Below are 16735 nucleotides of genomic sequence, written 5' to 3'. Positions count from 1 at the left end.
TTACACTGGCCCGAGGGCAGGGGGTTGGGGAGGCCCTGACCCAAGAAAGTTCCCTTTACAGGATCTATACTGAGGCCAGGAAGTCCATCACAACAGTCAGCATTTGGGCTTTAAGGCTTCACATACAAATAAAATAAAAATAGCCTCCCTGCAACTTTTCACACCTTCTCAGATGCATCACACATTGTTGATACATGTACCGTGGGTGAGTTTACCATATCCTCTCCAGAGAACACAGTTTGAGGGACGATTGGTGTAAAAATCTTGGCAACAGTAATAGCTGCAAGGAGCAAGTAGACTTGGTCAATTTTCCCCTTGTCAGTCAGGCAATAATAATGATGACACCAATGGTGGTGATGCCTATTGACTGTAGGTGATCTCCTGTTATCCTCCCAACAACACTATTCATAAACCCCATCCTACAAAATGAGGAAACTGAGTTACAGGAGATTATGCAGCCTACCCAAGGTCACATGGCTGGTAAGTGGATAAGCAAAGTCTGTGCACTTAATCTCTGTGCTATACTGGCTCCTCGGAGAGAAGAGCAGCATGGTGTTTCTTTCTCACACATCTCTGAAACCAGACCACTCACGATGGACTTAGCTGGGTATTAGGACCAAAACCTCTTAGTTCTTTTGTTTCCAAAACAAAAGTGATGGTGGCCAAGGTACGCCGGCACCAGTGCAATGTTTTCCTGTAGTTGGTTATCTGGAAACCTGGTATTTATGTCATGACACCTGCATGCTGCAGTCTATCTGCAAATGAACAAAACTGTTGGAATGACAGTCTTCAGGGTAGAACCTCAAAGGGAACTTGAAGAATGAGCAAAATGTACCATCCCCGAGTTCTTGTTCATTGTTGTCGAGAGTCCTCTCAGGAGCCAAATAGATCTTCCACATTCACATTCCAGAAATGCCCCTGCCCCTGCTCCCATGCTTTGCCTGGAAAAATCCTTCTTATCCTTCAAGACCTAGCTCAACTGTCACCTCCTTTATGAAGTCCTTCCCAGCCCCACGGGCAGATTTCATCGATCCTCCTCTGTGCTCCCAACAGTACTTTATGCAAGCACCGCTAACAGCACTTACCACATTGCCTAGCATATGCCATATTTCATCAAATCTAAAACTCTATTGATTGTAAGATATACCATCATTTTATGCACCACTAAGAAAGATTTTTAAAAACTGACAATTATGCTACAATATGCTACTGATTTGAAGACATGTCCCAAACTCAGGGATGTCAAAATGTTAGGGGAAAAAAAAAGGTACATCTCAGAAGTGATGAATGATGGTAATAAGTGCTTAGCAAATATTTCTAGAACTGGATTGTGAACCCGAGGTGGAACAGATATTCCTAGGGCCTTGTGACAGTCCATAGTTCTCAGTAAGGAAGAAACTAGGAATTGGTGGGAAATGGTGTGCAGTTGCATTGCTGATTTCAAATATTTAATCCAATAGATTAGTTTAAGGGATGAATGACCTGATGTGTTATTCCTGTTTAAAAAAACAACAACAACATAAACATCTCCACACCTCCCATTTGATATACAAAAAGCTTAATTGACAGTATTTTCTTTTTAAAAAAGATTTGAGGGACGCCTGGGTGGCTCAGTTGGTTAAACATCCAACTTTTGGTTTTAATTCAGGTTGTGATCTCAGGGTTGTGAGATGGAGACTCGCGTGGGGCTCCACACTCAGCACAGCATCTGCTTCTTTGTCCCTCTCCTTTTGCCTCTATGCCCCTCCATAAAATAAATAAATATTTAAAGAAAAAAGATCCTGTGTTCTAGTTCCATCCTAGAAACCCCCCCCAAAGGGGGGCTAATAAGCCATGTGCTCATCTTTTCTAGACACACTTCTTCTCTGCCCCCCTAAATACACATAAGCATGCACACACTCTTGTGCAAGATAAACCAAGTTGTCACTGAAGACTTCAGATATGCGGTTGCTCAACATAAATTCTCCTGGAGTAAAAACTCCTTTTAAAAAATTGAAATGTGCTAAGAACGTTGAGCCTAGTGGCTTAACACAATTTGTGAACTATTTTCAACACGTAAGCAGCTCTGCACACTAGCTGATCAGCGACTGAGAGTCTCTCTGGGGCAAGGACAGAGGGCTAACTTTTAAGGGGGTGATAAGGAAGAGAGCCTAATGGGGCAAATTGTTCCTAGCTTGCATATGCACCTAGGCCCTTGGCAGGAAGCCAAAGACCACCAGCAACCTGAAGGTCATCTTCCCTTTCCAGCAGGCTGCCAGCACCCAGGTTCAGTTATCAGGGCCTAGTCAGAAAGCACCAAAGATCATTATCTTCCAATTCAGTCCAATCTTCTCAGGCCAGGCACTCCCGCTCAGCCTCCAGGTTGGCATAGTTTGCCTCCTTTCAGTGCCTTCCCCGACCTTGATGAATAAAGGAAACAAGAGAAAGAACAAAGGACCTCATTTATATCCTCTCCTGATTAATTATTTGGAGGTGTTCAAACTATCAAAAAAAGAGCCTGTGTATATTCCCTTTGAAAGGAGGGGGGCCGGGGGATCCCTGGATGGCTCAGCAGTTTAGTGCCTGCCTTCCGCCCAGGGCGTGGTCCTGGAGTCCTGGGATGGAGTCCCATATCAGGCTCCCTGTGTGGAGCCTGCCTCTCTCTGTGTGTCTCTCATGAATAAATAAATAAAATATTTAAAAGAAAGAAAGAAAGAAAGAAAGAAAGAAAGAAAGAAAGAAAGAAAGAAAGAAAGAAGGGGGGTCGGCCAAGTAGGTCCCCAAAGCAGTAGGTCTGCTTCGTCACAAGAACAGTACAGTTACACTTGCAAATCAAACCACTGAGAACATCAGCAAAGAACAGAATTTGGATGATTGAGGTACTCCCTTGTTTTACAGATGAGGACTTTTAGGCCTAGCTGGTTAATTAGCTAGTCATTGGCAAAACAGATCCTAGAACTCAAGTATCTGGACTCCCAGTTTGGGGGTTTCCCAGGAGGGAAGACCCTTACCATTGGATCTGTAGTTACGTTTGGCTCATTGGACTTAAAAACACCATGCAAATAGAACTCCTGTTACAAGAGATCTTAGTGATTGATACAAACAAATGCACAGACTCAACTGGCCCAGCATTTCCACCAAAGGACTGAACCAGTGCATTTGCATTCTCTGTAAGTACAAAATTGTCATTGCCTAAGCCCCTGATGGGACCAGATTCCCAAACAAATGGAGCTAGATCGCTAACAGCTTACCTCGGTGACATCTTACACCTTTCCCTCCAGCCCCTGCCAGCTGGTGATATAAACCAGGGCACGAAGGCTTATAAATTTTCCCTGGTACAATTTTGGAAGAACTGTGCAAACAACGCCCCTTGCTGGCAACATAAGAAAATGCAAAAGCAGCTATTGCTGACAAAATCAGGGCTCTAGCAAAGGTCACAGTCATGCCTCTTAAGTCGTCTTGTAGTCTATGGGAACCATGGCCAGGTCAAGGGAGAAAGCATGGGGGAAACAGCAGGGGGGGGCAAAGCTGCATTTTTTTCCAGAGATGTTTATATGTGCCTAATTAAGGTTGGATCTCAAAGAAAGCAGATACATTTTTAGTATCCCATTGAGTCTGAACAGGCAGCTATAAGACCCAGAGACACATGTTATGCTTAGACACATAAGCAAGATTTTTATTGTTAACATCAACGAACACAGATGGAAGAATATTCACGTGCCAAGGACATATTGCTCACAGAATCACAAAATGGCTATTGACTTGTATTTGTAAATGATTTGGTGAATCACTGCAGCATGTCTTTGAGTGAAATATTCATATATATATATCTATAATGTATATTCTGAAGCTTCGTTTCCATTTGGACTCTCACGATAATGTCATGAGAAAGAGGAAACAGAAGCTTTGAAGTTAACGCTTACACATTTTACGGATAGCCCGATTCTACCCAAATGAACAACGGCTTCCCATCACACCCATTTTAAGCAGCACACAAAGAAAGCACAAGAAACACCGATTTGGCTCCATGATTCGCCTCATGAAAAGGCTTTTTTTTTTTTTTATTTTTTGACTTTTAAAAAAAATCCTCTGTCAAGCTGTCCAGGGTACTTGATGATGTCACGGAAGCAAAGTGTTTCCTAAGCAACTCCAGGGCCCTGTTATTTCTTGCTTGCAGGGTCTTCTCGGCTCTCAGCTCGTTCTTGATGCCATCCAGCTCCCCGCGGATCTTTTCCATCTCTAATTCATAATACAGTTTCATTTCTTCCTTCAGGAGCGCGTTTCCGATCTCAGTTTGACGCTTGAGTTTCCTAACGGCCTCTTTTAAATCTCTGTTCTCTAGACTCAGCCTGTGGATGAGTTCTTTGGCTTGCTGGAGCTCTTCAGTTAGGTTTTGGACATTTGTCGCTTTTTCAGATAGGTCATTTCTTAAAGCTTGAAGCTCCCAGTCTTTCTTCGAAGTTTCTCCGCCCGTTTCCTGAAACCTTAGGGGTTTTGAGGAGACTTCTTTTTTGGAGTTCAAAAGTTCTTTTTCAGCATTTTCAAATTCCTCTTCTATTTTCCTGCATTTCATGTTAAGTTCTTCCAGTTCTTCGTTCAAAAGATTCAGGCGGAGTTTGGGAGACATTCCTTCGGTAAATTTCTTCTTCACATCTTGTCGTGGTAGGATGGGTAATTCCTTTGTACTCCACATAGAATGATCTTCTGTGCTATTAAAGCTTTCTTCGGTCACCACATCCAAATTAGATGATTCACAGGAGACAGAATTTGTGTCCGCTTCATTCTTTGAAATGTTTATCTTTCTCTCTCTTAAATTTGGTTCTTGTTCTTTTTCATTCAGTTGAGAAATAAATTCCTTCCTCTTAAATTTATTTTCTTCTTGAAACTTTCTACTGGACAAATTAAAAAGCCCTTCTATTCTATTGGCTTTATCTAAAGTCATTTGTTCACAAGAAGATTCAGGCTGAGAAGCCTCATCTAGAACATCCTGTGCACTAAAAAAAGGAGCAAACATATTCTCCTTCCAGTGTTTTCTTCTAGCATCCATTTCTCCAGGTACGTCTTCCAATTCCTGCAAAACAAATTTAAAATCAAGGTACACTGTTTATACTGGCAGCTGATGTAATGGAAATAACTACTTGTAGTGGCTCACGGGTGTAAAAACCTAAATATTTGAGGACTAGCTCTCCCTATAACTTACCAAGAGAGCTTCAGGTCCCTCTTTCATAAACTGAAAACCAGTTAAGGTCCACAGACTCTTCCGGCCTTAAAATTCTCTGCTGCTGTGCAGTCTAGCCAGTCAATTGATACATTTGGCTATTTACTGTAGAGAGGATGTTTCTATGAGAAAGCAACTGTACACATGAAAATGTACTGCTGGGATCCCTGGGTGGCTCAGCGGTTCAGCGCCTGCCTTCAGCCCAGGGCATGATCCTGGAGTCCCAGGATTGAGTCCCACATCAGGCTCCCTGAGTGGAGCCTGCTTCTCCCTCTGACTGGGTCTCTGCCTCTCTCTCTCTCTCTCTCTGTATCTAATGAATAAATAAATAAAATCTCTAAAAAAATGAAAATGTACTGCTTCTAAAGAATAAAAGTGATTTCAAATTAACAGGTTAATATTAATAGTAGGTTAATACCTGTGCTTCCCATGTGCCTGATTTTTTTTCTGGTTCGTTTGCATTGGACCACTGTTTACTCAGTCTTTAAAGTAACTAAAACATCAGGGCTTAATGCAATGTGAGCTGCTTTTGGTAAAGTATACCGTGCAGACTTCCTTATGACTAACTCTGCCAAATGCCCTTCTGTCTTGACCTGCAAATTCCTGCTATTCCAGTCTTGGGCTCTGTTTTTAGACCAGACTGCCAAGTGTACAGAAATCTAGCCATTTTGACAGCAATTTCATGATGAGAACCGAATGGCAACAAGTGAAAATATGAATGCCACCGAATGTGTTCTTCTCAAGATACTGATTCCAAGTGTAGCTCTTAGGTGAAAACGTAACATACCAAATCACAACCAAATTTCCAAATTTCTAAAGATTAGAGGATATTTATTTGTTCCAAAAGGCATCTTCCCTATTCAAGGAGAATCCATAACCCACAGCATTCCTAACTTTTGGAAATATCTGATCAAATATAACTACTCCAGAGAGTAGGGAGAAAGGAGGACCCGAGCAACACACTGAAAGGCCACTGACACATGAAACCACCAAACTAGCAACTGCAGGGATTGCCAAAGGGGAAGAAAAGGGAGGGGATCACTTTATTCAGTTTATATAGTCATTTGCTGCAATGCATTTGTAGCATCGTCACTGGGAAAAATCAAAGTGTGCCTGCATCTATTTTTCCCACGCATACGAATACAATTTTATCTTGGCAACAGAAAATGGCAATTGTTGTTTCTTTTTTAAAATAACATTTTCTTAAATAAATAAATAAAGTAACATTTTCTTTCCTATTATTAAAGATTACAACATTATATTATTTACTATGTAATACATATTTATGTAACATTTCGTTATAAAGATTCTAATAGTACTGGAAGCTCTTTGTAGGATTTTGGAAAATACAGAAAAGCACAAAACCCAAAAGGAATCTCCCTCATAATCCCATGGCTCTGAGATAACCAATTTTTTGTATATTATCTCTCCAGTACATTTTTTAGCAACAGTAGTTGCTAAATGTGAGATTTCCCTTGCTACAGTGAGAGTAAACTTGTTACCTGTGTGTACAGAACATGCTGATCCCTCCACCCTGGAAAAGGAGGGAAGGGACTTGCTATCTCTAAGGGTACATTCCCCACTGGCAAAAAGGAAAGATACAAATATTCAGTGAAGGTGTTAGAATGATTGGTTCAAAAGCCTTAAGCCAAGCTTTATAAGTTTAGCTAGCCAGACCACAGTAATAAGTGGAGACTTGAAATTCGTGATATATGTTTGCCATTGGAGCATCACCTAGTTTCTCTTGAAATAGTCTTTTGTGACTTTTATTATTCTACTAAATCACCATCCAGAAACATCTATGCTCTATTTTTTTCTTAAAGGGGAAGACCATCCTAATTCTGGCTTCTCTCCTCTCTTAGAAATATGAATGCAAATGACTGGGAGTTATCAGGGTGGTCAGAAAAGAAAGGAACAGAGGGAAGAGAGAAGACAGTGATACTAAGTGCCAGTCACATTTTTTAGCAGTCAAAGTTTCAACAGACAATTCTGTAATAAAAGATACAAATGCTTCTAAATCAGGTAGCAAGGGGAGACAGATTAGTATTCCTTGTACCTAATTCTGGAAGAAAGGCATTGATGAGACTGATCAGGAAGGGAAGTGTGCAGGGGGCACATAAGGTGAGTCCACTGTATACCTGGACGTAATGATAATGAGAAATCTGAGATAGAGAGCTGGGTACAGAAAAAGGTTAAAACAGAACAAACTCTTTTCATTAATAACTTTGTACCTTGAGAAAGTGATGTCTGTCCCCAACCCTCCCATAAATCTGACAAAAACACAGACATATTTTTTTTCTCGTCAACCTCACTACCTTTCTTCCTTGGACCTCTGTACAATTTCCTGATATAGCCAGTGCTTTTCAAAGAATTGGGAAGAGTCCACTCATTTTCTAACTGAGGCTCCAAGAAGTCAGGTGACTTGACCAAGTACACATAGCCTGTAGTGATAAGACTGAGACCCTGTCTCCCAGGTCAGTGCTGGCTTTAAAATTCTTCTGCTAGGTTTCATTCTACAAACTGAAAGAAAACAACCATTTTCCGAGCTTAGGTATTTTTTAAAGGGCCACAAAAGAAGAGAGGAAAAATGAAGGGGGGGGAGGGTAAGGAGAATTGCATGTCACATATCAAAGGACAAAAAGAGAAAGGTTTGAAAAGCCTTCTGGAATTTCCCTCCCATGGCTTACACAGGACAGGGTCAAGGGGTCTCTGAGCTGCCTTTTTGTTTTTTCTTTCTTCTTCCTTTCTTTCTTTTCTTTCTTTCTTTCTTTCTTTCTCTCCCTCTCTTCTCTCTCTCTCTCTCTCTCTCTCTCTCTCTCTCTCTCTCTCTCTTCCCCTTTCATTGGCAAGATATTCTTTAAGGGCTTGTTCACAAATCTAGTCACAGAGTATGGCAAAGCCCAGACTGGGGGGTAAAAGTTGCCAGTCTCATTTTCTCTTCCCAAATTGCAGTGTTTGTTTTTTATGCAGAACAAGTATGACATTAGTATTCTCTGGCAAGGACAAGGAATATGCTTTAAAACAATGACGCTCCTCTACCCTGGCAGGGCAGCCATTTTGCTCTCAATAAACTCCATTGGGTGATTTGTTGCAGCACTGGGCAAATCAAACCAGAAGCCATCATTGAAAGTATAAGCAGGCCATTTTAGTGGGTCAGTTGTAACATTTATTATTGGAACTGCCTACCCAACTCGACATGGATTACTGAAGGACTAAAGGTAGAGCAAGGAGGTCCAAGAGAGATGAAAAACTTAAAGAAACAAACAAACCAGAACACAGGGAAACAATATAAAGTCATCTGACAAAAATAACATTAATAGTCCTCTAAGACAGCAATCCCGCAAAAGTACCTGGGACTGCACAGTTGACAAGGGTGTCTGTAACACGGCTACATCTATTCATTTGTGCCTGACATAAATTAATAACAGACTCCAGATCATTCTAGTTAGTGTCTTTCTGAAAACATTGCCATTTATCCATTTATCCTCTGGTGACTTTCTTTTCATTCTTTCTTTTTTTTTTTTTTTTTTTTGGTGGCAAAGTAGTAAAGTATTTTGGTGGAGTAAGGATCTCCTGACTCATGGAAGTGGTTTATATTCATCTAAAGAATGTGGGAACCACTGATAAGATAAATTGCAAATAAATTTATAATGTAATGTGATGTAACATAATATCCTCTTTGAGGGCTAAGGAAAGAGTAATCATTTATTATGGAACTTTAGGCAAACCATTCCATAAAAATCTTAGGTGAATGCACAGCTATCCTCAAACAGCTCCAGAAAATAATGCACCACTATTTACTGTGAAAGGAGAAACCCACAAAACCATCTCATTTCCACTTTCAAGGTAGGGGGCCCCGGGGAATAGACTCATATTAACATGGATAAGTGATCAAATATGTGAAATCTAATTATTTGTTCTCTAAAATATTCATTTTTAAAATCACATGCTTTAGGGAAATTTACTAAGCTAAAAATCAAAGGCCTTTTTTTTTCTTTCCTTCGGTTGCCTTATCTCATTTACATTGGAATTTGATTTCAAACTTTCAGGACCATCTCTTTTGCATAAATCTACATCTGTCTGCAAAATGCGATTATTCTTCCAGGCAGGGGTGGGCAGGGACTGGGAAACAGTTCTGGAAAACCTCCAGAGGCTTTTTTCCACTCCTACCCCCCACCTCGCAAAAGTGTTTCATCCCAAACTTTGTAAACTGCAAACAGGCATTGCAAAAAGTCATCTCCAACCTGGGATGGTCAAACGGTCCTTAGGACACTCAGCCCTCCAGCCACCCTGGACTAGGGGCCTGGCTTGTAGTCACAGCCCAGGAGCAGTAAGGGGAAGACAAAGGGCCCTTCTTAGCGCAGGGAACTTTTCCCCATTATTCTTGGATGGTTTCAGTTCTCCCAACCCTCAGAAAAACTGCTTGGCCAAAATAAGGAAGGAGAGAAAAAAAAAGTCTGCTACAAAGAAAGTCACTGGCCTGGCTTCTTTGCTCAATTGTCTGATGTGTTCTCACTTAAAAGCAGTAGTTCTCAACCTTTTCTTTCTGCCTCCACTGTTCCCAGGCACAAAGCACTACCATCACTACCCTCTCTCCTTATTTGAGAAGACTCTGGCCCCTCTAGGAGAGCTTCTCCATTCTCCACCCTCTTGAGAATCACTGGCTCACAGAAAAATGTTAAATGCCAAAATGAGGACCCGAATGAAGTATCTGAAGTCAAGGTGGGGGAACACGTGTTACCATGCAAAAATGTGGGGATGAAGGAAAAGGAAGTTCTTGAGAAAGGAACTGAGTATGAGTGAGGATTGTAGTGAAAAAATCCTGAAGGGTGGCAGATATCTGGACTCCCACAAGGTCGAACTATGGGAACACTTACTTATTGTGAGCCTCGGTTTCTCCAGGTATAAAAGAGGGACAATATATACCCATTTCACAGGTGGTTAAGAGAAATGAATGAAAATGAAAACAGAAGCAATTGTAAAGTTTACTGTCAACAACAGGGTTTGTTCTTTTTTTAGGTTTTCCTTACCCTCCCTTGGAACATAAACCAGTCAGTCCAATGACCTAACCCTTCTACAAAGAGATGTTTCCTCCAAGGTTGCCAGCCTGAAATTATCAGACCTCAGAAATAGCTTGGGGCGAGGCGGGAGAGGAGGAGGAAATGTAGGTGCTATTAAAACAAACAGTGAGGACCCTAAACTCAAATCTTAGATTAATTTAACCCGCAGCCTCAGGGAAAGTCAGCCCTAAATCCTGAAAGTGGCTGATGCCCCCATATTTCTGAAGCCAAAGGGATCCTAAGGTAGTCCTTTCCACAATCCATGATATTTGCATCTTATCGCCAGTTGCTTTACCCAGAACTTTAGGATGACTGTGCACTTTGAGTTTTTCCAGTGCTGCTTCAACAGCATTTCATCCTACTTTTAATTCACTGATACACTGTGATCTCCTGGGATCTTATTCACCTTTGTTTCCCTACACATAGTGGCCACCAACAAATATCTGTTGAGTGAACGAGCCTTAGTATTTTTTTCTGAAAATTCTCTAATGCTGTGATTCTGAGTTTTTGTAAATACTGACAATTTCTCCCCTGGTTTATGCAGTATTGGGGGGACCATTTTTGGAAAAGGACTTCCCTTTTCCCCTCAAAGTTGATTTGGCTTAGCCAAAGTCTACAGGACACGGTTTCCTTTGTATTTTCATGAGGTTTTTTTTTTTTTTCATGAAGCTTTTTGATAGTGTGCTGACAATGCAGATGAACCATCTAGTTACAAGGTTGAAGTCTTGGATGTTGGGCGAGGCTCTGCGCTTCAGAACACCAACAGTAACAATATATCAGCCAGCACAACTGTACTTACACTCTCTGACGTCCAAGGTCTTCTGTTGGATGCCGTTGTTCTCCTTCTCCAGTGTGAACTGAAAATAAAATTCCCACAGCATAATTAGAAAATATAATTAACCAGAATGCCCAAATCCATGTTTATATCCAAGATGTAGCTTAAAATGACAAGTGATATACTTAGCATGCCGTGTGGCCTATCTAAAATATGATGCCAGACACTCTGAAGCAAGTTTTCTTTTTAACTTGCCAACCCACTTTCCCAACTGTTATGCCACTAAGTCTTCCGTCCCCCAGAGATGCAAATATCAAATAGGACAAGAATCATGGTGGCATTTTTTTTTCTTTTCTTTTTTTTTTTCATGGTGGCATGTTATTCAACACAGTCTCTCCCGGCCTTTAGCACCTACTGAGCAAATGAGCCACTGCTGGTGCCCTCAGGAACATGCTTGTTATTAACGAGTGTGCCAAGAGCCACGTTAGCAAAGGGCTGGAGCCTAGGCCTTGCCTCCCTTCATTAGAGTCCGGTTAATTTGTGAAATCACCAAAAAGGAAAGTGATCTCGATTTTTTTTTTTTTTTTGCCTCAATCTTTCAGGGTCTTAACATTTCAGAGCCAAGTGTCCACTTCAGGGGACAAACTGTTTTGCCTATTGTTTGGCAGATATTGAGAGTGAAGCAAAGTACCATTGAAAACTGGGCCCTGTAAACGGTCATCACCCTCCAAGTCTTTGTTATTAGTGTGAAACTATTCCGTCTAGAAGAAAAGATACGGAGTCACCTTAATTCCAAAGGCTGAGTACTTTATTAGTATGGAAGTCACATTCTTGCTATAAAGCTGTATCTGTGCATGCATAGTTTGGGGTTTTTCTCGGTAAATGGTTAACAAACTCCTGCCATCGCTGCTTCCAGTGGAGAGAAGGGAGCTCGGGTCTGGGCGCTCCCTGCCATCTCCCCAGTTCCTACCCCGTGGCGGAAGGGGGAGGGGGGGCGGAGGGGGGGCGGAGGGGGGGGGGGGCAGCGGGCGAGGCCTGACCCCACTCCTCTTTCTGCACCCGGACTCCCACACCCAGTTCCCTCGGCTCCCCGGCGCCCGCCAGCTCCCGGCCTGGGCTCTGAAGAGAGCCGAGAGCTGCAGTCGCGGGGGGCGGGGGGGGCAGGGGGCGGAGGCCGAGGTGGTGGGGGGACGGGGTGCCTCAGCCTGGGGTCCCTCAGCGGCGAGTCCGGGGGATCCCCGGCGCTCCCGCGCGCAGACGTACCTGGAGATGTGGGTGGGGTCCGGCGGGCCCTGGCCCCTCTTCCCCGAAGCCAGCCACCACCGGCGGGCGGCAGCCCTGGGCTCGGCGCTGGCCACCGCGACCCGGCCCGGCCGGCGCGGGGCAGAGCCTCTGCAGTGCAGCGCCAGCGCGGGCCGCGCCGTTGCCTAGCAACCGGCCGGCCGGATTTAAAGGGACCCGGGCGCCGGGGCCCCGCGCTGCGCGCGGGGCGCTGCCGGCCGCCAGTCGGGGCCCGCCGGGGCTCTGAGCATGCCCGGTGGGGCGGGCACAGCGGCGGTGGCGGCTGCCCGCCGGCGGTGGGAGCTCAATCGGCCGAGGGCTGGGTCCGAGTGGGAAGGGGCGAGAAAGTGTGAGGCGGCCCCACCCACCGTGGGCTTATTACGGAGGGCCCGGGTGACTCACAAAGCCACCTGGACACGGGGACTGGGGGGGGAGGGCGTGGCACAGGGCTCATACCTCGGCCTGCCGTTGAGTAGCCTGGCGTTGAGGAGGGTCGCCTCCGGAAGGTCTCCTGGGTCTGCTTGGGGGTCCCTAGCCCTGGGAATCCACCCTGCGCCCCGCCCCCACGCCCACCCCTGCCCCTGTGCACGGTGGTCTGGCCGGAACTTCTGCCCCTGGCCGGCGTTCTAAGGACCTGTGTCAGGCGGCATTGTCCCCAGGGGAGGCCGGGCTCTCTGGTAGCTCAGGCTTCCTCATTTGCCACTCAGGAACTTCCGCGAACCACTGCTGCACCCACCTGACTGTAAAATCTGCTGGGGACACTCAGACCTTCACCACTGCGCTCCTCCAGCCTCAAAGTTTGCTCCCAACTTCTGGGATTTGGTTGGGGGAACAAGCTGGTATTTTTCGTTTCTGTTAGAGACTCCAGCCCAGGTATTTGGCCGAGTAAAGAAATGTTCTGGGAGCCTGGGTGGCTCAGTGGTTGAGCATCTGCCTTTGGCTCAGGGCGTGATCCCAGGGCCCTGGGATTGAGCCGCGCATGGAGCCCACTTCTCCCTCCGACTATGTCCCTGCCCCTCTCTCTGTGTCTCATGAATAAATAAATACAAGTAGAAAGAAACGTTCTTCTCAGACGTTGATTACGTGGATTGCCTACTACTGATTCTTCCATCACCAAATTGGTCACACACACTGATAACACGCACAACGGTGGCTCTCGTCTGATCAGGACCCAACTAGGCCTGACCAAAAGATAGACCCAGCAAAGGTTGTGGGGCCTGGAACAGAGCGGGACTGGGGCGTTCAAATTTGTAATAACCGTGACTGTTAAGAAAGATCATCTGCTTTTTCCAGAAAGGAAACATTGGCTCAGGAATCTCCAGTGAATGGTTTAAGCGCATTAGAAAAGGGGCAGTCTAATGTCTCCAGACTCAGCAAGGGACTGATTGAGAAACAACACCAGGATACATTTTGAAACTTCAAAACTTCTTGAGAACCGGATCTAACAGGTGTTTGGGAGCTGGCAAGGTTGCATTCAGAAGCCCTGAGGCCCACTGCTCAGTCTCCTTTTTCCTCCTTAGAAAACCAATGTCAGCAAGGGTTGGAGGCTGGAAGAGGCCTAATGTCATGGGTGTTTTGTTATGGACCTTGTCAGAATTAGTTTGTGGGACCGACAAAACCTCTTTTCTCCATATTAAATCTCCAAATTGCCTTGCTTTTATCATTTATCATAAGGGTCCCACTTATTTGTGCTTGATATAGGATCCCTTATTAGCATAATAAAAGAATCTTAATAGCTCTGTGCCTCAGTTTCCTTGTTTGTACAATGGGAATAATAATTGTGTCTAACTCATAGGAGCATTGTGAGGATTAAGTGAGTTAATATTTCCAAAACCTTTAGGGCAATGCCTGACACATAGCAAACTCTATATAAATGTTTGCTATTAGTATTAGGATAATCTTGTTCTATAAGTTCATTACCCTCCTAAATATAAATATAAACACACAAATGATGATAGCTCAGGGTGAGGTCTCAAGACTCAAAATTCCAAATCTTGATTTTAGGTGAAGTCGCAGACTCCCATTAGGCAACCGCACTCTGCTCTCAGATCCTTGAAAAAAATGCACAAAGGGTTACTTTGGTCTTGCTGTACTTCTATTTTTAAATATGGTGGGTCACTCTTTTATGTACTCAAAATATCAAATGGCAGAGAATCAACAACAGAGAGGACAGAGAATTCTGTTACTCAAGGCTACTGCAGACTTAGAAACAGGTTTTCAAATATGGAAGTCAGAAAAGGGTTTACTATCTTCTGGAAGTGGATCAATACAAAGGCAACAAGGCACTTAAAAATAATAGAATCATAGGGATCCCTGGGTGGCGCAGCGGTTTGGCGCCTGCCTTTGGCCTGGGGCGCGATCCTGGAGACCCGGGATCGAATCCCACGTCGGGCTCCCGGTGCATGGAGCCTGCTTCTCCCTCTGCCTATGTCTCTGCTTCTCTCTCTCTCACTGTGTGCCTATCATAAATAAATAAAATTAAAAAAAAATAATAGAATCATATAGTCACATAACAGAGCTCAACTTTCTTGTCTTATCAAGTAGGATATTGAGACCCAGAAAAATAATGTGATTTACCCTTTGATCACACAGCAAAATAAGCTGCTTTCCATTTCCATGATGAGTGATCCTTGTTTGAATAGCCTCAAACCTGGGATATTTGGGACAATGAAAAAATACACACTTATGAGTGTATGTTGTATATTGATAAGTATTTAAATTATCCATGCAGATAATAAAGGCTAACATTTCTCACACCCCACGACCTACATACAGGGAGAATCTGTTGGCTCTGCCTTCATAATGTATCCAGAATCTGATGATTTCTCACCATCTCCACCATTACCACCCTCATCCTGGTCCCCGTCATCTCTGGACTGGACTATGCCAGTGGCCTCCTAACTGCTTTTACTTTTGTCCACTGTATTAGCTTCCTAGGGCTACTGGCTCAGAGTATCACAAACTAAGTGGCTTAAAACAACAGACACTTATTCTCTCACTGTGCTGGAGGCTGGAAGTCTGAAATCAAGGTGTTGGCAGGGATGATTCCATCTGGAGACTCTGAGGAACAATCTGTCTCTCCCAACTTCTAGTTGTTGCTAGCAATCTGTGACCTTGTAGACACATCACTCTAGTCTCTACTTCTGTCTTCACATGTTGTTCTCCCTATGTGTCTGTGTGTTTTTACATAGCTGTCTTCCCTTTTTGTGTGTCTGTGTGCCCAAATTCCCCTCCTCTTATCTAGTTTATAATGGTTGAATTCAACCTACAACACCACCACCATCGATTCACAACACACATGCAGAGAGACCATTATAAACTATTAAGTTGGATCATGTTACCACTCTGCTCAGAAGCCTACAAAGGCTCCTTTTTTTTTTTTTTTTTTAGAAAGAGTGTGAAGGGGGAGGGGCAGACGGAGAGGGAGAAAGAGAATCCTAAGGAGCCTCCACACTTGGCATGGAGCTCGATGCAGGGTTTAATCTCACAACCCCAAGATCATGACATGAGTCAAAATCAAGAGTCCGACACTTAACCAACTGAGCTGTCTGGGTGCCCCAAGGGCTCTCAATTTGACTTGCAGTAAAAATCAAAATCCTTATGATAAGGCCCTGCAGGCTTTGCATTGAGAATCCTTCTAATTCCTCTCTTCCTTTTCTTAAATTTCTCCCAGCAACCATTTATTCAAGTAACAATCACTGTGCGCTTCAATGTGCCTGAAATTGGGCTAAGTGCTAGATATATTCAGATAGTTAAATGTGATAAATACAGTGACAGAAGTATTTACAAAATTAGGATGGGCTCGGGGCACCTGGGTGGCTCAGTTGATTGTCTGCCTTTAGCTCTGGTCATGATCTCAGGGTCCTGGGTCCGAGTTATGAGTCAGGCTCCCCACTCAGTGGGAAGCTCACTTTTCCCTCTCCTTAACTCTCTCCCCTCACTCTGCTTGTTTGCTCTCTCTCCGTCTCTCTCTCTCAAATAGATAAATAAAATCTTTTAGATTTTATCCATCTATTCATGAGAGACAGAGACAGAGAGAGAGAGAGAGAGGCAGAGACACAGGCAGAGGGAGAAGCAGGCTCCATGCAGGGAGCCCGACGTGGGACTCGATCCCAGGTCTCCAGGATCATGCCCTGGACTGAAGGAGGCGCTAAACCGCTGAGCCACCTGGGCTGCCCCAGATAAGTAAAATATTTTTTTTGTATATTCTTTATTGGAGTTCAATTTGCCAACATATAGCATAACACCCAGTGCTCATCCCGTCAAGTGCCCCCCTCAGAAAAATTAGGATGGGCTCAAATGAAGAAGTGGTCAATCAGATAGGAAAGAGGTTTGAGTCAAGGAAGTCTTTAGCTCCTTATAAGTTGAACCATCTGAGCTGGGTCTTGAAAGATGAATAGTCGTTAGCTAGGCAGGCAAAAG

At 43.9% G+C, this 16735-nt stretch overlaps 1 protein-coding gene across 1 annotated transcript; it reads right to left on the bottom strand.

The window, feature by feature from the left end:
• Positions 1 to 3997: 3997 nt before the first annotated feature.
• Positions 3998 to 12547, bottom strand: CCDC160 (coiled-coil domain containing 160). The gene is made up of 3 exons (XM_072743167.1): positions 12296 to 12547; positions 11057 to 11114; positions 3998 to 5050 (listed from the first exon to the last, which is right to left on the bottom strand). The coding sequence occupies exon 3, from the start codon at positions 5024 to 5026 to the stop codon at positions 4055 to 4057; it is 972 nt and encodes a 323-aa protein (XP_072599268.1). The 5' UTR covers positions 5027 to 5050; positions 11057 to 11114; positions 12296 to 12547; the 3' UTR covers positions 3998 to 4054.
• Between the last annotated feature and the right edge of the window lie 4188 nt (positions 12548 to 16735).

The sequence above is a fragment of the Vulpes vulpes genome, chromosome X, assembly GCF_048418805.1.
Source record: "Vulpes vulpes isolate BD-2025 chromosome X, VulVul3, whole genome shotgun sequence".
NCBI classification, from domain to species: domain Eukaryota; kingdom Metazoa; phylum Chordata; class Mammalia; order Carnivora; family Canidae; genus Vulpes; species Vulpes vulpes.
This window is presented reverse-complemented; position numbering and strand designations above follow the sequence as displayed.